At 41.9% G+C, this 22539-nt stretch overlaps 1 protein-coding gene across 1 annotated transcript; it reads right to left on the reverse strand.

Moving 5' to 3' along the window:
- Nucleotides 1-9907: 9907 nt before the first annotated feature.
- Nucleotides 9908-14991, reverse strand: LOC108702744 (WAP four-disulfide core domain protein 3). Its single transcript, XM_018238390.2, has 5 exons — nucleotides 14859-14991; nucleotides 14386-14535; nucleotides 12991-13125; nucleotides 11966-12102; nucleotides 9908-10180 (listed from the first exon to the last, which is right to left on the reverse strand). Exons 1-5 carry the CDS (start codon nucleotides 14971-14973, stop codon nucleotides 10169-10171), a joined length of 549 nt encoding a protein of 182 aa, XP_018093879.1. The 5' UTR covers nucleotides 14974-14991; the 3' UTR covers nucleotides 9908-10168.
- Nucleotides 14992-22539: the final 7548 nt, after the last annotated feature.

Raw genomic sequence — 22539 nt, forward strand, 5'->3', positions numbered from 1 at the left:
AAAATAAGGGCTGCCCCCAGGGATCCTGGGATTCAAGGTGCACACAAACAAATCGTACATGTTAGGTCACTTGAGCCAATTAACAGACAGAGTTCTGTCTTTTGCTTCCACCCTTCTTTCTTTCATAGTTAGTGCTGCAATATTTCTGGTCAGGTGATCTCTGAGGCAGCACAGAGAATATTATTAAAATTGAGGCTCACGGGGAGAAGATGAAAAAGGTAAATTTTTACTTAAATATATACTGTATGCCAGTTTGGTAAGATTCTTTATGCCATTTGATTTGATATAAAATCTGTTTCTTAAGTATTCATTTTTGGGGTATAGTTTTCCTTTAATTGCTAAATGGCCTCCTCCAATCAGTTTTGGAAGGAGGTTTCTTATTAACAGGTTCTTTCTGTGAATTAGTGTGTCCCAGAGTGTTGTGATCTAGCAACACTCAAGCGGCAGTATGCGGGCAGTTACAAGGGGTGTCAAATAGCCCTTCCTGTAACTTTAAGCTATAGTGCTCATTGCATTATCCATGCATCATGGCAGGATCACACCTGATTATGTATGATTTTGACTGTCTGACTTTGAGCTTCAATTTGCTTGAAATCATGTTTACTTTTAAAAAAGCTACTTTTTGTGGAGTTCCCCTTTAACTGATGTGTGTTAAAAAATGTTTTTTCCCCATGACTGTATCCCTTTAACTATCCCTGGGATAGAAGATATCCCATTCACACCAAATCTTGCTGCAGTGGAGCAGGGGTTATTTACTAAAGTCCCAATGCCAAAAACTAGAAAAATCCAAAGTGTTTTTTACTATAAAATCCGAATTTTTAGTGGGAAAAAAAACCCTCAAATTTTACGAGATTTATTATACCCCGGGTATGCTAAAAATCTGAATCCAAAAATCCTGAAAAAATCAAGAGATTCAGGAAAACCCTCAGAAAAAAACATACAATACGATTTTTCGTACAATTTTTTGGGGTTTTGTGAGGGCTTACCCTGGTGGTCTAGTGGGGGGACGGCAGGGACGCCTGCTGCCCCCTCGGCGGGGACGCTGCCGCGTCCTCTTCCTCCTGCGCCGAACTGTTATGGCGCGCGCGGTGCGTCTCTGCTGTATAAATTGGGTTTGCGCCGACTAGGTTTCCTTCCCCTTTAAGTCCTGGTGGCATCCAAGTAGCTGAGGGCTCCTCCCGAGGCCAACGGCGGTCACACTACAGGTGAAGCACGAGCCGAGACCAGGGTGCTTGGCATTTGTTCTGGTGTTGGGTGCCGACCGTGACAGGTTTTTCCCCTAAACCGATTCATTTGTGCTTTTTAAATAATAAATAAGGTCAAATCATAGATTCTAGTTTGGTCTGACTTTTTTTATTTAGACAATCAGAAAAATTCAGATTTTGTTAACCCCCTTAATGTCTTGGTTTGTATCAAACCTATTTGCCAATGTGAAACTGTTCCATGTGTACCTGATTAAATACCAAAATCTTCCTTTTTTGAATATTGTACAACTTAGAATTTTTTTTCCTTTCTTAAAAGTTAAGGATTTTGATCAGTTTATTTGTAAACCTGCTTTTTATAACCCCTAATAATAATAATGACAATGATTATACTGTTCACATTTGTTTTTGCTAAATGCTGCCATCTAGTGCTAAATCAAATAATTGCCAGTTTTGACATTTAAATGAAACAAAAATGGTGGTACCGTGTTAGCCAGTAGCAAAAATAACAATTAAAAAAACAAACAAATACAAAAAGTACTGTACTGTACTGTAGAAGCACTAAGACCCCTTCGTCAGGCAAAATACAAATGAAAGCTAGAAAGGCACAACATATATTCTGTTAGATCAGTGAAAGGTATTCATGGGCAGTAAATTAGGAAGTTACAGATAGAGATCAAATGTAGAGATAATACAATGAATTAGGGTGGGTTGTAAATAGTCCAGGAGTCTGGATTCAGTCAGGTCACATAGTGTGACATGAAACCTGACCATAAATTAAGGCCCTGTCTTAATGTGTTAAATAACTCCATATATTTGAATTCATAAATCTTCCTTTCCCGTTCAGTTTTAAAGTTCCCTTTTAGAATTAAGACCTGCATGTCCTGAAGACTGATTTGATTTTGACTGCAGAAATGTTGCCCCACTGGTTTATCACATGATTTGGTGTTATATCTGTGATGGTTCATCCTTGTGCGCCATGTTTGTCCTGTTTCACCAATGTACTGTATATGCCTCATTTAGAGCACCTAGTACATATAATCATGTATACCACATTGGATGAAGGACCTTGGCTACTGGTGTGCTTGGGTGTAGCTGTCTCAACAAGCTGATTACTGCAGAGGGCTGTGGCTAAAACTGGCAGTATGCTGAGCGCTGGCAATTGCAGCAGGAGTCAGGTAAAGCAGTTCCTTATCCCTAGCAGAATGATTAAGACAGACTTGTTGCTTATGGAGGGAAAAGTTTTGACTCACATTGCATGCCAGGAAATGATCTTTTACATTTGGTCAAAAGACACCTTGATCTAGCTTGTGGACTATGCATTTGAACCTATTCTAGCTTTTCTATCTCTGGGGACTGACTCTGGGGACTGACAGTCTCACAACTGTTTTTTTTAGCAGAGGGGCTTCTGGGTCAGGTAAGGCTGCTGGCTTTTTATTTGTTTCATTATGATTTTATGTCAGCCATGGGCAATGGAAGCCTCACCAGGTGCTGAACTAGAACTTCCCACACCCTCTGATGGCCACATTATATCTAAAAGTTTAGTTGAGCTACAATTGCCACTACAACTCTATTTACCTTCACGTGCTTATATACAGTCGTTTGTTACGTACATACCCAACCGTGCCACTAATTTGCCATGGTTTGCTGGTAGATGGGAACAGTTTGTATTTCAAAAGTTTTTTCTAATTGTAGTCTTTCTCTTTATTATGGATAGTCGTTAGTATTATGCTGAAGGCATAGCCAAGATGGTTGGAGAGAAATAGGACACTCTATTTCTGGGCAATATATATTCTGTTCTTGTGTAGACATTCAGTTTTTTTTGTAGAATTGTAGTTGGCACACCTATGGTTTTTTTGCTCATGCCACAAATTCAGTATTTATCCCATGTTGCTATAGTCTAATGATGTGCTAGGGGGCTAACAGGGAGAGGATCACACTTTTGGGGTGAATTCATCAGTAGATTTCTCCTCTTTAGGATTTAGATTTCTCCTCTTTGCTATACACTTTATAGTTGGCACCTTAATGCTCACCTTTCAGTGTAGTTAAAGGACACAGCTGTATTTGACATTATGCATATATGTTGGCAAATATTTTTGTCCATATTTGTGCAGATTTTCTATTTGGTGTTCTAAAAGTAAAAACAAAAAAAAAGACAAAAGACGAAGGATACCACAGATACAGATGGCACAAAAGGGTCCAAAGGTTCTCCACTAAATATATATTGGTAAGCAGAATATTCAGTAGCTATTCAGAAGGTCTTTATTACTTGTCTATGGAATTTTAACAAAAAATCCAATTTTGAGTGTTTTTCCTCATTTCAGGCCAAACCACAAACTTTTATGGAGAACTGTGTCCAAAATTCTGCATGTAGGAAAGCAAGGGTGGCACCGCTGAATAGCTGCAGGTATAAACTTTGAAGGGATTTATAGTTTGTATTTTACAGGTAAGGGGGTTGTTTAGACTGAAAAACTGCAAGGGCAAATTTAGCTATTGCCCTTGCTTTGGGGTGTTTTGAGGCTGGGTCTTTAGGTGCACCCATACATGTAGGATATCGTTTTGTTCAGGAAAGTTGCAGATTGATATTTAGCAGGCTTTTTAGTTGTCATAGCAATTCTGTGGAGCGATCTAACTATGGATCTTTTTTCCCTTTATGTCAGGACAAACTGCAAATGTATCCACAGTTCTGCATGTTGAGAAGCAAGAATGGCACCACTGAATAGCTGCAGCTGAACGTTCAAGGAATATATAGTTATGGGGCTATTTCCATACACCCATACATGTGGGGTATCGTTTTACTTAGGAGATGTGGCAAATGGATATTTAGCAGGTTGTTTTTGTTGTCATGGCAATCTTGGTGAGAAATCTAACTTTGGATGTTTTTTTTCTATCAGGCCGAGCCACAAACTTTTTGCAGAAAATGGTAGGGTACTTAGCGAGCTTAGCTTAGCTCTGTGATTGCCAAACCTCCTTACTTAATTTTTCAGGATTCATTGAGGTCTGGCATAGTGCCGAGAGACTGGCGAATTGCTAATGTGGTGCCTCTATTCAAAACTTCAAAAAGCCTTTCTTAGCCTCAAAACTAAAGGCCAGTTAGTCTTACGTCTGTGGTAGGAAAGCTTTTTGAAGGGTTAATAAAGGATAAGATACTGGACCTCATAGCAAATCATAATACTATGAGTGTATGCCAGCATGGTTTTATGCAAAACAGATCTTGCCAGACTAACTTAATTTCTTTTTATGAGAAGGTAAGCAGGACCTCGATTCTGGGATGGCAGTGGATGTGATTTACTTAGACTTTGCTAAAGCATTTTATACAGTGCCACACAAAAGGTTACTGGTTAAATTAAGGAATGTTGTCCTGGAAAATAGTATTTGTACCTGGATAGAGAACTGGCTAAAAGATAGACTACAAAGAGTGGTGGTAAATGGAACATTTTCTAATTGGACCTAGGGATGCACCGAATCCACTATTTTGGATTTGGCCGAACCCCCGAATCCTTTGTGAAAGATTCGGCCGAATACCGAACCGAATCCGAACCCTAATTTGCATATGCAAATTAGGGGTGGGAAGGGGAAAACATTTTTTACTTCCTCGTTTTCTGACAAAAAGTCACGTGATTTCCCTCCCGCCCCTAATTTGCATATGCAAATTAGGGTTCGGGTTCGGTTCGGCCAGGCAGAAGGATTCGGCCAAATCCGAATCTTGCTGAAAAAGGCCGAATCCTGGCCGAATCCCGACCGAATCCTGGATTCGGTACATCCCTAATTGGACCAGTGTTGTTTGTGGAGTACCGCAGGGCTCTGTACTAGGTCCCTTGCTTTTCAACTTGTTTATTAATGACCTGGAGGTGGGCATTGAAAGTACTATTTCTATTTTTGCAGATGATACTAAATTGTGCAGAACTATAGGTTCCATGCAGGATGCTGCCACTTTGCAGAGTGATTTGTCTAAGTTGGGAAACTGGGCAGCAAACTGGAAAATGAGGTTCAATGTTGATAAATGCAGGTTATGCACTTTGGCAAAAATAATATAAATGCAAGTTATACACTAAATGGCAGTGTGTTGGGAGTTTCCTTAAATGAGAAGGATCTAGGGGTTTTTTTTGTAGATAACAAGTTGTCTAATTCTGGGCAGTGTCATTCTGTGGCTACTAAAGCAAATAAAGTTCTGTGTTGCATAAAAAAGGGCATTAACTCAAGGGATGAAAACATAATTATGCCTCTTTATAGGTCCCTGGTAAGGCCTCATCTGGAGTATGCAGTGCAGTTTTGGACTCCAGTCCTTAAGAGGGATATAAATGAGCTGGAGAGAGTGCAGAGACTAAGTGCAACTAAATTGGTTAGAGGGACTTAAATTATGAGGGTAGACTATCACGGTTGGGGTTGTTTTCTCTGGAAAAAAGGCGTTTGTGAGGGGACATGATTACACTTTACAAGTACATTAGAGGACATTATAGACAAATAGCAAGAGACCTTTTTACCCAAAAAATGGGATCACCGTACCAGAGGCCACCCCTTCAGACTAGAAGAAAGTTGTCTACTTATAACCGACAATTTAGAAAAGCTTGAATGTTTGTGTATTTATTAAAAAATCTAAATCTAAAAACCTCGATTAAATCAGTCATGAAGAAAACTTGAAAAACTTGAATTGTGAGGTTACAAGCTCAAAAAAAAGCTGAAACCTTGAATTTTAAAAAACAATCGTGAGTTGTGCCTAGGACTATTCCCATTGACTTTGGCACCTAAAGCTTGCGAGTTCATGTAGAAATTTTACAGTCAAATGTTTGGTATTTATTAAGCACAAAAAACTCAAGTTTTAAAATCAAAATTGGAATCTGTGAGATTTTGTTCAATAAAATTTGAATAGTGCCAAAAATTCTAATTTGAACATTGATAAATCACCTAGTTAATATTTCAATTATTTTTAGAAGGCTTATATATGGAAATCTAAGAGCATGCTGCATTATCTACAGCTGTAGAACCTATAACATTCACATGTATGCTGTGTTGTGTGTGATTGGAGAAAGTGAAGGGAAGGATCTGTGATACGTGTAGGACAGGAATGCTTACATGTTGCCCCTATCACCAACTTTCTGCACCTATATACCTATGTATAAATGTACAAGGAGACCATACAATATACTCTCTAATGCATTGCATTTAAGTTTGTGGTTGCTTTTAGTTTGTAATCAGCATGTTCAGTGTATATACCCATCTATTGTACAGTCTATAAATAAATAGTAATAATGAGTTATTGCCCAGTACATCCTTCCAGCGGATATGAGGGGCACCTATTCATTAAGCAAACACTCCCCAGATTTGTGCAACTGACCCCAGGACTAGAAAAGACCCCCTGTTCCCTATGGATTCTTGAGAAAGGTCCCCAGATGGGGTTGAAAAAACAGATTGATGCTATATAGTGATGGGCGAATTTAGGGCATTTTGCTTCGCCAAAGAATTCATGAATTTCCTGCAAAATCCGCGAAACGTCAAACAATTTTTTTGACGTCTGCAAATTTTCATGTCAGTTTTTTTAATTTATTCACCAGGGGCGAATCGCAGGAATTTGCTGCGAATTTGCCCATCACTAATGCTATATCACCATGTGAAATAACAATCATGCATATATCCCCAAGTGCTGAAACTTCATATGTATATGCTGAGTGATACCACATCTTTCATTATGGCTGCACCTTTCATTGTGGCTGGCATTATTTGTATGCAGATTCTTTACACATGAATATGACTCTTAATATAGCTATAAACAGTATAAAATGGTTACATTGCACCATTGATGAGATTGCCCACTCCTTGCAGCAGTGGCGTAACTAGATATTACTGGGCCCCACAGCAAATTATTTTTCAGGACCCCAAAATATTTAGAGGTTGACGTGTTTCTCCAATATTTATTGAAATTATGTATGAATTAGGGCCTCATGGGGCCCCTATACCTCCTGGGCCCCCCTGCAGCCGCTGGGTCTGCTTCCTCTATAGTTACGCCCCTGCCTTGCAGATGACCAAAACAAGAACTGAGGACCTTGCGATTTGCAAGGCTGCAGCCCTAACCATCAAGCCATTGCTTTGCTAGATTAGCTTTGCTTATTCAATACAAGTATTAACATGCTTAAGCAGAGCTTTAGGAGGGAATCAAACTCATGACCCAAAATGTGCAAAACAACTATAATAGCTACCAAGCCATGCTCTCTCGCTGCACTTGATCCTTAGCCTCTCCTTTTAATATACTCCAGCATGAAGTTATCTCTGTATATAGTCTGACAATAGAGAGCTGTGGTGGCCTGGTGGTTCATACCTCTATCTCTGAATGAAGTCGGCTAGAGTTTTATTCTAGTGTGGTGTAGTTTGCTCCGATGTTTTATGTACTATGTGAACTTATGGATACTATATAAATAAAGAATAACAGTTTAAATCCTGTGCAGCCTGGTGGCACATTGGTTAGTGCAGCTACGTAGCAATACTTGAGTCCTGAGTTAAATTGCAGTCTAAGCTCTATCTGCAAAGCGTATGGCTGCTTACATTGTGCAGTACATGAGCTAGTGCTGCTGTGGAGCAGTGTTCTAGGGCATTCCAAGAAAAATAACAGCTGGATGCTGTGTCATGTGGGGGCCTCAGTCAGGCCTGGCGTTTGAATGTTTTCCGAGTGTATATGGGTGGACTCTGGCCCACCCTGCAAAAACATGCTTAATTTATTGTACCCACCCTAGTGCCAGTGGAGAACCCTTGCAGATCATGCTCAGGTTAGAATTGAATGCATGACCCAGGGCTGCAATTGGAATAGGGCAATTATACCCCTGGCCCTAAAACCAGCCTGGACAAAATAACTAGATTCTTCTCTTCGGCTCGCTGCACTAAAAGAGCCGAATTTCCGTTTTAAAAAACGGAAATTCGTTTCTTAAAGTTACCAGAGGTGGCTTTTTACCGCCCTTGGTAACTGGCCGCTTTGTGTCACCTGAGGCAAGATTCTCACCTTGCCTCATGGCCGGAGCGGCCCTGAAAGCAGGCATTTGACTGTAGCTTACAACTGCCACATTTATGTGGGTAAACTTTCATATTGCTTGTGCATAATCCTATGGCTGATACCACAAAAACATTTTGGGCTCTGTTTAAATTTGCCTTAAAAGTAAACATAAGCAGTGTCGGACTGGGACACCAGGGGCCCACCAAAGAACCATAGACCAGGGGCCCATTTTCAGTACTATTATTCTTCTTCACCTCACTCAACCTCTATTCTCCTAGTCTCTATTCTTTACATACTATAATACTATAATCTATCATTCCATATATTTATCCTATTTGTTCTCAAAGAAATAGGGAATGACCATGAATCCGGCCAAATGTTTAGCAGCATGAGAGCCACTGACACCTGGGCCCACCGGGAGTTTTCCTGGTATTTCCTGGTGGGCCAGTCTGACACTGGACATAAGCATCTAGCTCCCAGCCCAGGTTGGTGGTACATATCTGGTACTGATGTCCATAATACAGCCACACAGATGCAATCTGTGCTGCTCTAGGATGTTCATATTAATTTAAAGGGGTGATTCACCTTTAAGGTAACTTATATTATGTTATAGAATAGCCAATTCTGAGCAACTTTTCAGTTGGTTTTCATTATTTAATTTTTATAGTTTTATAGTTTTGCCTTTTTTCTTCTGACTCTTTGCAGCTTTCAAATGGGCGTCGCTGACTCCCTTCTAAAAAACAAATGCTCTGTAAGGCTACAAATGTGTTGTTATTGTTACTTTTTATTACTGATCCTTCTATTCAGGCCCTCTCCTGTTCATATTCAGTGTCTTATTCAAATCAATGCATAGTTGCTAGGGTAATTTGGACCCTAGTTACCAGATTGGTTAATATGCAAATTATAGAGCTGCTCAATAAAAAGCTAAATAACTCAAAAACCTTCAATACAAAAATCCCCCATAATATCACTCTCTACGTCATACTAAAAGGTATCTCAAAGGTGAACAACCCCTTTAATGTCCTCAATCTAATCAGCACATTGAGTAAGAGCTGTGAATTTCACAATACGCCCAAGGGACATCATAAACCTTCTATCAAAATAAAAATCGTTAGGTTCTGTCTTTGTTTTCTGCTTTTGGGTATTGTTCATCCTAAACCGCGATGCATCCGAGCCTCAGGTGAAATCTCCATCCACTTCCATATAGGAAGCTGCCATTCTCCTGCCTTTTGTTCCAAATTGAGTGCACGGGGAACCCTGTAGCTACTGGCACTTCTGAATCAAGTGGTCACTCCAGAGTCCCCATAATGTCCTATGTCCAGGGGTTGGACTGGGCTGGCGGGACAACGGGGAAAAAAAACAGTGGGCCCTGGCCCACATGGGCCCCTCCAGCTGCCCCCCCAAAGAAAAATATGATGTGATGTAATGTGTGGCAGTCAGGTGTGCGACGGTCCGGCATTAAACTCATGCGCAAGGGGGGGGGTTTGCAGGGGTTAGGAAGTCGGGAGGGGGCCCCTGGGGACTGCTAGGCGGGCTCTTGGTGTTGTAGCCCTGGTGGGCTCCCAATGCTCCAGTCTGACCCTACCTGTGTCAATAGGGGCAGCGCACTTGTTTCAAAAGGACTGAGTGCTGACACAAAGAGACACCAACTGAACTAGTGTCAGCGTTATAGTATCCAATTTGTGTCAGTTTGTAAGGACTTAAACACAATTTTTTTTCTACTCTATACAACTACTTTGTTTTTTAATGACTAAGCAAGTAATTTATTTCTTATACATCTTCATTAATTGGTTATTGCCTTCCCCCAAACATAGAAAGAGACATACGGAGACTTTGATGGTTCCCAGAAACCCACATACAGAAGTAACAGCTCTCCAGAATGTAACTGCACCCACACAGACACCATTTATATGTGATCATTGATGTGCTTCTTATTACAGGAACTAGATCATGTTCTAGAGTCATAAAGATGGATTTTCTGGTGTTATTATACTGGTTTCTAGAAAAAAAGGAGAGAAAAAGGACAGAATAATGAACAGTTCTGTGTTATACATATATAAAACACCTACATATTAAAGGACATGTAAAGCCTACATTTTCCTACCCTGTATATAAGTTTGGCATATCTTCCCCACCCAAGCCACATAATTTGTACCACATATACCCCCTCCATTTACCAGCACCCTCCGGCTTCCTAAAACAAATAGCACCTTTCACCCAGCGGCCATTTTCCCTCTGACACATCATCAATAACATTGACATCTGCAAACAGGACATGTATGCTGTAAAGTTCAGGCAAAGCAGAATGCAGAGTTACACAGACACAACATACTTTGATAAAAAGTTCTGCTGGGGTTGAACACTGTAATGGTTAAGCTGAGCTCAGGAGAGGTGGTTAGGAGAAAAAAAATGGATCAGACAACTAGAGCAGAGTTTCTATGGGAACAGCAATGCTATCTCTTCATTGGCTGTTAGACTGGAGGGTGTGTTTAGTAATCTGAGCTGGGAAGAACTGAGCATGCTCATAAGTCAACAAAGCAAATCCCTGAGGGAGGGGCCAAGTGGGTTAGAGTTGGAGAATGATTTCTAAGTGATTAAGGGGATGCTGCAGCCTTTCTGTTTGGGAGGGGTGTGTGTATGGATGCTGGGTTTTCATTTGGAGGGGTTGAACTTGATGGACTTTGTCTTTTTTCAACCCAATTTAACTATGTAACTATGTAACTATGTAACCTTGTTAACAATCAGAGTGGCAGTTATCTAATGATTTCAATGAGGGGGGTTACATCTTCTTTAATATGTTATTTTGGGGTTAAAATTCCTTTAAAGGAAAACTATACCCCCTGAACAATGTAGGTCTCTATAAACAAATACTGCATAAAACAGCTCACATGTAAAACCCTGCTTCATGTAAATAAACCATATTCATAATAAAATACTTTTTTAGTAGTATGTGCCATTGGCTAATCAGAAATAAAAAATTGCCATTTTAAAAAAATAAGGGCCGCCCCATGGGATCTAATGATTTACGGTGCACACAAACAAACCAAACACTATACTTGTTAGGTCACATGAGCCAATTAACAGACAGAGTTCTGTCTTTTACTTCCACACTTCTTCCTGTTACAGTTGTAGTATATATAGTATGTAGTATGTAGTATATGTAGTTGTAGTATGTAGTATATCGGTTGCTTAAATATTCATTTTGGGGTTACAGTTTTCCTTTAAAGGGGTGGTTCATCTTTAAGTTAACTTTTAGTATGTTATAGAATGGTCAATTCTAAGCAACTTTTCAATTGGTCTTCATTATTGATTTTTTACAGTTTTTTTTTTAAATTATTGCCTTTTTCTTCTGACTCTTTCCAGCTTTCAAATAGGGCGTAACTGACTCCATCCAAAAAACCAAATGCTCTGTAAGGATACAAATGTATTGTTTCTCTAGTATATAGTGCTCTCTGCCAGACTCATTTCTGCATGATACATACTGTACGTGCCCTATCCAGCACATTATCTAAAACAATTAGATCCAGCCTGGGCCACAGGAGGCAAAATTGATGCAGCAATATTCCGTCTTGGCATGCTGCACCATCTTAATGAATGAGCCTCCATGTTTCCTGAATGATCTTTATTCAGGTGAAGAAGGTCTAAGACCTGCTGAAAATTCATATAAATAAACACTGCTGTAGTTATAATACAATGAGCCTTCTGTTGAGGAGAAGCGTCTTGCTCACCATGTACAAAGCACATATAATGAACTCACTTTAATTCTGCCATCCCAACCACATACCTGGCAATCTCTGTAACATCCGAAATCAGATGGGCAGCATTTCTCATTATCAGGACAAGTGGAGTCAGATGCACAAGTGCTCCTCATTGCAGCAATGCACATTATGTCAGTTTTACGACGACAGGCACCCAACTTTTCTGCAATACATGGAACAGCAGCAAAGATAAAGGTGAAGTCATTCAGAGAAAAGGCATGGAATATAAAGGGGGATTAACTGGACGATCTCAGAGAGAAAGATCACTTAAACAGATACTGGCACCATTGCCTTTTATTATATATACATAGAGCAGTCCTATGCTTCACAAAGGAGAAATCATGTGGGGTTTATTATCCCCAGAGGACACATGTCAAGGATAGGCCTTAAAGTGGTAAGAAGACCCAGGCTATATTTATTTCTAGGAGGCTTTCAGTGAGGTGACCAGAGCACAGAGGAATCCAGTGTTTGACTGGAACACCAGGGCACACTCTCAGTACTACTATTTTTCCTCTCCTCACTCAACTTCTCCTAGTCTCTTTTATTTACATACTATAGTACTATAATCTATTATTCCATTTATTTAGCCTCTTTGTTCTCAATGAAATAGGAATAGCCATGAAATAGGCCAAATGTTTAACAGCATGAAAGCCCACTGACATCTGGGCCCACCGGAAGTTTTCCTGTTATCCCGGTGGGCCAGTCCGACACTGGAGGTATCATAGCGGCCTTCCTATATATTTATCTTTTTTCCCTATTAAAAATATTGGGATCAGCTAACATTTTTACTGGCTAGGTGGCAACCCTAGGCACAGTATCAAAATTATAGTTCAGCTACAACAGCTTTCCTCCAGACACTTCCATCAGTTGAGAAAGAGGGTAACAAAGCTGTTCAGTGGCTGTGGTCAGAAAGGAAAGAATTCAACCCCGGCAGTGGAAGTATGGTAAGGTAAAGGAATGTATGAACACAATGGATGTGCCTGAGCAGAGCCTTATAACACTGGGGATAGAACATTTGAAAAAAAGCCAAGTACATAAGTAGGTTTCTTACCTTTTACAGAAGGCACACAGGTCTTTCCCCCATTATAGAGGCAGCACTTGGATCTCTTAGGGCATTCACTGTCTGAGGTGCAGAAATCTGTAACACGTGGCATTTGTGTAGCACGGGGACAGGTGCCGGGCTTCTCTATAAGTTACACATAGACAGAAAAATCAGTGACTTTGGAGAAGCTACACTGGCTGTCTCTGTGAAACAGTCATGCAGAATAAATGCAAAAAATTTAGATTATCTGCTACAGGGACAAGTTGCTCTTCCCGTGTAATGATGAAATCCATATGGGAAATTATTATTAGTGGGGTAGCTACAGAAGAAACATAGTAGGAGTCATTTTATATTCCACGTGGCACAAGTGTTAAGAGTAGTACAGCGCAGAGCCAGAGCCATTTCTGAGACAGAGGCAGCTCCTGAAATGCCTGTCTGGGGGGAGGCCACAACACAAGCACAATTGCACTCTCTTGCACTATGGAAGCCGAATTTCTGGTTTAAGAAATGGAAATCTAGACCTTAAAGGTACCAGGAGCGGCTTTTTACTGCCCCAGCAACCTATTATTATTATTATTAACATGTATTTATATAGCGCCAACATATTGCGTAGTGGAGTCAGTGTCGGAATGGCCCCCAGGATACTAGGAAAACTCCGGGGTGGCCCCAGGTGTCAGTGGGCCTCTTGCTTCTAAACATTTGGCCTATTTCATGGTCATTCCCTATTTCTTTATGTGAAAAAATACTTAATAATGTAAGAAAAGATTATAGTAAATAGATACAAAAGACTAGGAGAATAAAGAGGTTGAGTTAGGAGAGTAGGAATAATAATTTGGAAAGTAGGACCACAGTCTTAGGTTTTCAAATGGCCCATGCTCTAAGGTTTTCTGGTGGTCCTCTGGCATCCCAGTCTGAAACTGTTTAAAGGTGCCACCTTAGAGCAGGTCATGATAATAGTGCCTTGTTGTGAGCCGACGCTCCATAACTTGCAGTGCCTTTTTTTGCACTTTGTGCACTGCCTACTGCATTGAAAATAAGCCCTGGTGTGTACTCACAAATGACCAAATATATTCAATCTTGTCCTCTACTTGGGAAAATCAGCCAAATACCCAAAAACAAGATTTTGCATAATAAAAGAAAAAAGAATACAACCAACTTTCCAATGTGCAGTAATCAAATTTTTTTTTACAAATAATTTGCAAATGTATTAAATGTAATGGGTTATGGGGCAAACTTTCACGGTTTTTGTGTATAATTCTAATGTTTGGTGGCAAATAATGCCTCTGAGAGAGACACACATAGGAGGTAGTACATGGGCCAAGGACACCTTCCCAAGGACACCTTCCCTTCCCAGAGATGCACTACTGGAAAAGCCCCCCTTCTATATGCCCCAACCACACTCACCTTGTGCTGGAGGTTTGCAGAATTTGTCGCCATTGTCTGAGCAACACTTTTTGGTTCCCTTACAATCATTGTCAGATCTGCATCTGGTATCGTGTGACACAAAGTCTTCCGTCAAAAACCTCTCAGATGGGCATTTTCCTGGTTTGCCTGCTGTTACAAATACACATAATATATATTATTTTTATTATTAAAGCACAATGAATGCCCTGTAAATTCTATTATTGATGTTGTCTTGGGTTATAAACTGTGCATAGTGCGGTCATTCTGGTCGCAGGACTCAACAATTCACTTTAAAATATGGAGGTTTTCGGTCATCTTCATATTTTCCTAGCAAGTCCATACCACCACCACCATGTTTTGACATTTTAATAGTAGTCTTATTGTGTATGTACATGTATCAGTAGCAATGTTATTCTTTATCTCTATTGATATTTATCTTAGCATTGAAAATAAACAAGGCTGGTGGTACATACCTGGTACTGATGTGCCTAATACAGCAAGGCAGAGCAGCAGCAGCCCAAAAACACAGCTTTGTCCTGTGATCATCATGAGACCAGTCTGTGCTGCTTTAGGATGTTTCATCTTCATTTATATCCTGGTTCTAAATAATACAATGTGCAAGAGCTGTGGATTTCACAATCTGCCCAGTAATGAATTTATTACATTTCTCAGGTTCCACCTTTATTTCCTAATTTTGGGTAATGTCCATACTAAATTGTGATGCACCTGAGCCTCAGGTGGAACGTTAGCGTTAGCTATTAGTTTGTTTTCACCTGGTGAAAGACAGGTGCTTCCAGTTTTGGGCTGTAGAAATCTACTTACTCTCTAATGGGAAGCACCCGTTGTGTTTTATAGTACTGAATCAGTCACATCATTAATACTTGTGTTAACCTACAGTTCCAAGCTACTGGCATTATGCTTATGTTAGCAGTAGATTTTAAAATTCAACTTAGCGTTCATTTAAACCAGTGGTTCCCAAACTGTGGGTCAGAGCCCCAAGACTAAACACCAGTCAGGGGATATTTGAGAATGATTTTTTTCCTCTCCTGGGGCTCTTCCACGTGGTTGTTTTCATGTGTTCCCATCGGGTGGATTTTTATTGCATTATACCCCAAGGGAACACATAAGTGAACACAGGCCATTCTCTTGCATCCATGGCACAACACTCAATGGCATAATGCAGGAAGACACAACACTCAACACTAGAAACAAAAGAAAATAATAGGCTGTGATAACACCTGTGGGCAAGAGCCCTTAGATAGTACTGGAAACTCAGTTTGAATGTTATTTAGCATAAGATTTCAGGGTAAACACTTACTTGCTGTCATGTATATTTGCACATTTTATTGGATCAGCTGATTACATATGTCTGTTGCCTTTTCAGGAACTAAGCAGGGCCCTGGACAAATGAATAAAAAAATAAATGCCTATAAAACCCTACCATACAGTAAATATGAACAATGAATAAACACTGTGGACCAATTAAGATGGGTGGGTTAGCACTGACATTTATAAAAAGATTCTAATGAATAATAGTTCACTAAATTACTATTGCAACAGATTGGAAATATATGTATATGATGGTTACAACATACACTTTTATGCAATGTGTATTATTTATATGTTAAACACAGAGCATATTATATCCATAAGAAGGACCAGTCATCTGGACATAATTGACCTCATCAATCACTGGGATACTTCATCCAATCTCTTTATGATTACAAACAACAACATTCTAATTGAAGGACAAGGAAGTTATATGATGACAGGTACCCACAGCAATCTTATTTCAAGCCATGGCGCAAAAATTATACTTAATGGAGGACATGGTTACAGACCTTGCCCTTTTAAAACCTTTATTTATGTCCAATTAGTTCATAAGTATTCTGCAAGACTGGAGTGAGAAATGTTGTATGGACTGTAAATTAAATGTTTTGCTATTTAGAAGGCAGTTTTCATTTTTGTATTGGAAGCCTTGTGCATATCTATGTTTTTTCATCTGTTTTGATTTGTTGACATTGTGATCTACGTGCCATTTCTAGTGTATGTTGGTTGGATAACAGGATTATGCGTATGGCTACCCTGCATTCAGTTTTGTGATATTTGACGTTATTTCTTGCCAAAAAGGCTTGATTTATAACAAGGAAGAATGCTATCATCATCAGATTCAGACTTCCCACTCATAGAATCCATCTGAAGCACAGGTGGGCAATTGCTCCAAAGTGGGAACAGTCACCATAACTGGTCCACACGTGGAGCCCAGAACTTTGGTCTGCGGTATCTCATGCTCTGAGTATTCAGACAATATTTAAAAAAATATATTATGTTACAGTATTTATTAATGCATAGTTGAATATTGCTTATCATTTTACGCTGGATGCCAATTTTTCAGTTGGTCTATACTTCTATAGAAAATGAAAGAGCATAAATTGTGTATTTTATTAAGGACATTAAGTAACGTGGATGAGCCAAGTTACGAGGAGGAAGAGAGAGGAGAGAACAACCACTGATCTATTCTTTCTACATTGTCTGATTTCCCTAGTTTGTCTGAATTTAAAGGAGAAGGAAAGCTATGGAGGCATTTTATTGCCAATAGATTAGCTGCAATAGTGCAAGCTAGAATGCTATATTTATTCTATAGAATGTTTTACCATACCTGAGTAAAAAGCTCTAGAAACTCTTTGTTTGTTTAGGATAGGAGCTGCAGTATTAACATGGTGTGACATCACTTCCTGCCTGAGTCTATCTCTGCTCTGGGCTCAGATTACAGTAGAGAAGGGGGGAGGAGGAAACTGAGCATGCTCTTGCCCAGGGCAATGAGGTTTAAGCTGAAGACAGGAAGTCTGATACAGAAGCCCATGTGTACACAATAGAAGGAAAGAAATGCAGTGTTTCTTTTGACAGGGGACTCAGAGCAGCACTACTTTGGGGGTTTACTAGTATATTTCGATGGACCTTTCTGATAAGGCTTACTTAGTTTTAACCTTTCCTTCTCCTTTAATGATAGAAGATGGCCTATGATAAAGTACAGAATGAAACACAGAGCTTCATGTGTGCATACTTATACTTTTAAAAGCATGGTTTGAAGTGTTCCGTTAGGAGTCTGCTACATCTCTAAACAATAAATTTAGGGAAATCTGTGATGGAGAAGGACCTGGGGTTGGATGATAAGCAGGAGTTGTAGCAAGTAATGGCAGTCAGCAGCAAGAAGGTCCAGTAAGGTATTGTCTTGTATTAAAAGGGGTAAAGATTAATGGAAAGACAGAGTATTTCTTTACTTTCACAAAGCATTAGTAATGCCCCATCTGGAAAATACATAGCAATGTTGGTCTTCAATGCTTAAATGGGATATTATAGGTTCCACTTTCAGGTGAGTTTTTTTTACAGTCAGGGCTTGTTTTTAGGTGCAGAGCTACTTTAAACTGCTGCATTCCTGGTCCAGTGGTTACTGAAAAGCGGCAGTAAACAAGAGGCCCTGTCTTCAAATCTCAGCTACATTCAGGATCGGACTGGGCTGCTGGCTCAGACCCAATCCCCTCCGGTGCTCTCCCAGGCCGCTGATTGCCCTCCCCCGATGCACTGAAGGCAGCCTCTGAAGGGGGGTGTGGGGCCCCTTGGTGGGTGCAGGGGCCCTGAGGCAGCAGTACATTTGAACTGTGAATAAGATGGACAGAAGACAGCCAGTAAGTCACAATCTAATCCTTCAGGATTTCAGCTCTACCTACCAACAGTGCCCCAGCTTCCACTCACCCTCTCACCACAAATTTTCCATCCTCAGCCACCAGCCCCAGTATAACTGGCCAGGAATATAGTTTATTCGGTATGCAGCAGCACACAGACCTTAATCTAACAGTGTGGCATCTTCCCCCCTTCCAACATTCTGTCTACCCAGCCCAAGCATGGAAGCATCTCCTCCTGGACTCCACAGGCTTCCCTGAACTGTCACCCAGTGCTCTTACAGAGCAGTTAGAGGACCTGCAAACAGGCCTTTAATACACATAGGGCAGTGCTGTCAAACTTCTGCGGTACCAAGGGGAAGAATTATTCTGGCCTACATTGTGGAGGGCGATAATGGAATCCAGTGTTGACCACTCCCTGTTTTTAAACCACATCCACTTTAAACCACACCCTTGTTACCACAAGACCATGTCCACATTAGTAGTGGTAGCAGACCAAAATATGAGGGATATGGCTCATATGTGAAAAATTTGTCAAATTAAATCATACTAAAAAATTCATATGCTTTATCCTTTCCTGTGGATGCCACTGTACCCCCAGCACATAATTAAACACCTTAGGGGCCCCTAACAACAATTTCCAAATGCTAACACACCCCCAGAACAAACCCGACCAGGCTCATGTCCCACAGGTAGCATAGGGCAGGCAGAGTATGGCACACAGGAAGCATAGGGCAGACAGAGTATGGCACACACAGGGAGCATAGGGCACTCAAAGGATGATGTTCTATTTACAGCAACCCACCTACACAGCACAGACCCCATTATTACAGGAGCAGGCAGACTCACAACAGGGTACATAGTATGCAGTTCAGCAGCAATAACAAGTCAGCTAGACCTGAGAGCAGATTGGAAAGTAGGCTGATACAGGTTAGAACACACAGGGGTTATAGGGCCCCAGCATTTTTTCTCTAAGAGTGAGAACAAGACTGGCAGGTGGACAATATAAGGCAACATGCAGAATCATCTTGGCAGCAAACACAAGATCAAGTTCAATAACATATTGTCCCGGTCGGCACCCTAAATCCAGAACCAATGCTAAGCACCCTGTTCTCGGCTCTTGCTTCTGCCTTTAACAGCCGCCTTTCACCTCGGGAGGAGCCCTCGGCTAATCGGATGCCACCAGGTCTTATTAAGAGAGGTGCCAAGCGAAGGGCTCTGGACGAGCAAAGGGGCACGAAGGTAAAGCAAATTACTTTGGGCAGAAGGTCACAGTACAAGGAGTAAACAGTTGGCGTAGTCAAATCAGGCCGGATCAGGGCAGGCAGAGTACAAGCGGAATCAGACAGGCAGGGGTCAAACCAGTAGATCAATCAGAGGGGATACTGATACAGAAGAGTCGATTACCAGGCTGGGGTCAGGATCGTCAAAACAGGCAGGAATCACAACAAGTAACAGAAATCAGACAGGAATAACTCAGAAAGGCACCAGGAACTCACTAAGAATGAACCTATCACGGGCAATGATCTGCAGATTGAAGTCTCTTTAAATAAATACCCCTTTGAATTTTGCGCCATTGCGTGCTGACGTCACACGTCAGCATGAATGCGCCTATAAAGCCAGCAGCTGCGCGCCACTTGCACCCTAATGGAACCGGCGCCTCAGGAGGAAGAAGAACAGCGTGGCGTGCGTCCCTCCCTCGAACCACTAGACCACCAGGGTGAGTTGTCACACATATAGCTGTGAGGCTACTGTGGAAAGAAAAGGTTGGTAAGGAAGAATTCAAGTTTCAAGCTAAGCAACAGCGCAATATGAACGGATCATCAGGAGGAAAGATTCAACACAGCAAAACAAAGGACATCAGCTTCTGATGCAGTAAGAGATGGTGGTAGGCACGGGTGGAAAGGAACATCAGAATTCCCAATGAAGAAGGGCGAGAAATGTTTCTGATACTGATTCTTCTGATTCGTATAGGGGATACAAATCGTAGGGGATTTGATTTATAAGACACTTAAAAGGTGTAATGGAAATAGAGGTTTCTTCCCAAGATGGCGACGGCGTCCAAGTTGGCGACGGCGTCCAAGATGGCGACTCCTGGCCCCACCATGTGGATCCTGCTGGTCGCAGCACTATGACGCCTGCGTCCTCCCGCTTGCCGATTGGTCGCCGGCGACGGAATGGTCGCCGGCGTCAGAATGGGCGCCGGCGTCAGAGCGTCAGCGCCAGGATGCCAGTGTCAGCGTTATGACGCCATTGCGCCCAAACTTTGGCGCTAAACCTGGCCTATATAAAGCCCTCTGGATATTACAGACATTGCCCAAGTATAGGTTTATCTTCGTGAATTCCTGGGTGTGTTATTTGACTGATTCCTGTGTACCAACCTTGCCTGTTATTTCGGATTGACCCTTCGCTGCCTGGATTGAACCTTTTGCCTGAACCTCGACTATTCTCTTGCCTCATCCTTCTGTTACCACGAACTTGGCTACTACCTGCCTCCTCCTTGGTCCGCACTCCAACTGAGCCTTCGGGCCCTTACATTATACTTGGGCCATGGACCCATCTGAGGAGGCCTCTGCTCAGCCAGACTTCGGAAGAGCCTTCGGTGGAATTGCCTCACGCATGGAGGCCTATGAAGCCCAGCAGACTCACTTTGGCCAAGCTCTTGAAGCCATTTTGGAGAAATTGTCTGCTCTCACGCCTACGGTCCAGGTTCCTGCCTCTGCTTCGGCCACTATTCCTGTGGCGCCGGTTCATGTCTCCGAACCTCGTATTCCAGAACCTCGACTCTTCAGTGGTAATTCTGAGGCTTGTAGAGGGTTCATTAAACAGTGTGAGATCCAGTTCACTCTACTTCCCCATCAATATGTTTCGGAACGTGCCAAGGTGGGATACATCATTACTCGCCTGACTGGTAAAGCCTTGGAATGGGCATCCCCGCTGTGGGAGAAAGAGGATCCCCTAATTGACGACTCCAGGGCCTTTATCCGAGACCTGCACACTGTGTTTGATGCTCCCGGCCGGGCGGCGTCCGCCTCCTCACGTCTGTTCCAGATTCGTCAGGGAACACGCTCAGTGCCCGAATATGCGATAGAAGTCCGCACATTGGTTGCCGAGACTAGCTGGAACAACGACGGTTACCATGCCGCTTTCTACAATGGGTTGTCTATGCGCCTCAAGGACGATCTGGTCTCTCGTAAGTTGCCTACACGCTGGGAGGATCTTATTGCCCTGGCAGTCAAGGTGGATACTCGACAAAGAGAACACCAAGCTGTTAAAGAATGAGTAAGAAGGTTTCAACCTCCCCTGGCTCCTCGCTTCCAGAGACCTATCCTCCCCAGCACTGCTACGTCTTCTTCTTCAACTTCAGTTTCTTCCCCCACTCCCACTGAAGAGCCTATGCAGATTGGTCGTGCTCGTCTTTCTGAACAGGAAAAATTGCGGAGAAGGGCTGCAGGACTTTGTTTATATTGCGGGGGCAAATCCCACTTTGCCCATGAGTGCCCTGTGAAGTCGGGAAACGCCAATGCCTAGGTTAGTTTGGGGAAACTTACCTGGGCAAAATTGATCATCTTCCCCAATCCTCTGCTCATCGTTTTCTTCTTCCAGTACAGTTCCAGTTTGCTTCCAAGACCATTTCTTCTCAAGCCTTCCGTGACTCCGGCGCTGCTGGAAACTTCTTGGATAAAGCATTCACAGAACGTCATTCCATTCCTCTACAAAGCCTGGCTGTTCCTCTCCGAGTCCTAGCCATTGATGACCGGCCACTTTCTTCTGCATTCATCTTCAAGTCTTCGCAAGAATTATCTTTCAAAGTGGGCACCTTGCATACTGAAAGACTCTCGTTTCTGTTGATTGATTGCCCGTCAACTCCAGTAGTCCTAGGACTTCCCTGGTTGCGCATCCATAATCCTGTCATTGACTGGTCCGCAACTCAAATTTGTCGTTGGAGCTTCTTTTGTCAACAGAACTGTCTTCCGGCCCAGCCCCTTGTCAAGATTTCTTCCATGGTTCCTAATCCCTCCATCCCTCCTGCTTACCAAGACTTCTCTGATGTATTCAATAAGAAGTCTGCGGAAACGCTTCCTCCTCATCGGCCGTACGACTGCCCTGTCGAACTTCTTCCTGGCACTATGCCTCCCCGAGGACGTACTTATCCGCTCTCTCCATCCGAAACTGCAGCGATGAAAGAGTACATCTAGGAAAATCTCCTACGAGGCTTCATTCGTCCATCTTCTTCTCCTGCTGGTGCGGGGTTCTTCTTTGTTGAAAAGAAGGATGGCAGTCTTCGACCTTGCATCGACTACCGTGGCCTGAACAAGATCACTGTAAAGAACCGCTACCCTCTACCTCTCATATCCGAGTTATTTGATCAGCTCAAGGGTGCCAGCATTTTCACTAAGCTTGATCTTCCGGGACTTGTTGGGTCAGAGTGTAGTCGTTTACCTGGACGATATTTAAATTTTCTCTTCAAATC

Source organism: Xenopus laevis, chromosome 9_10S, assembly GCF_017654675.1.
Source record: "Xenopus laevis strain J_2021 chromosome 9_10S, Xenopus_laevis_v10.1, whole genome shotgun sequence".
Lineage (NCBI taxonomy): Eukaryota > Metazoa > Chordata > Amphibia > Anura > Pipidae > Xenopus > Xenopus laevis.

Bases quoted from the DNA above. Each gene is read 5' to 3' on its own strand.
- LOC108702744 (XM_018238390.2), bottom strand. From the start codon at position 14,973: ATGAAGATGAAACATCCTAAAGCAGCACAGACTGGTCTCATGATGATC. The intron at 13,126-14,385 runs GTGAGTGTGGTT...TGTAACTTATAG, and splicing joins CTGCAAACCTCCAGCACAAG to AGAAGCCCGGCACCTGTCCC. The intron at 12,103-12,990 runs GTAAGAAACCTA...CATGTATTGCAG, and splicing joins CTGTGTGCCTTCTGTAAAAG to AAAAGTTGGGTGCCTGTCGT.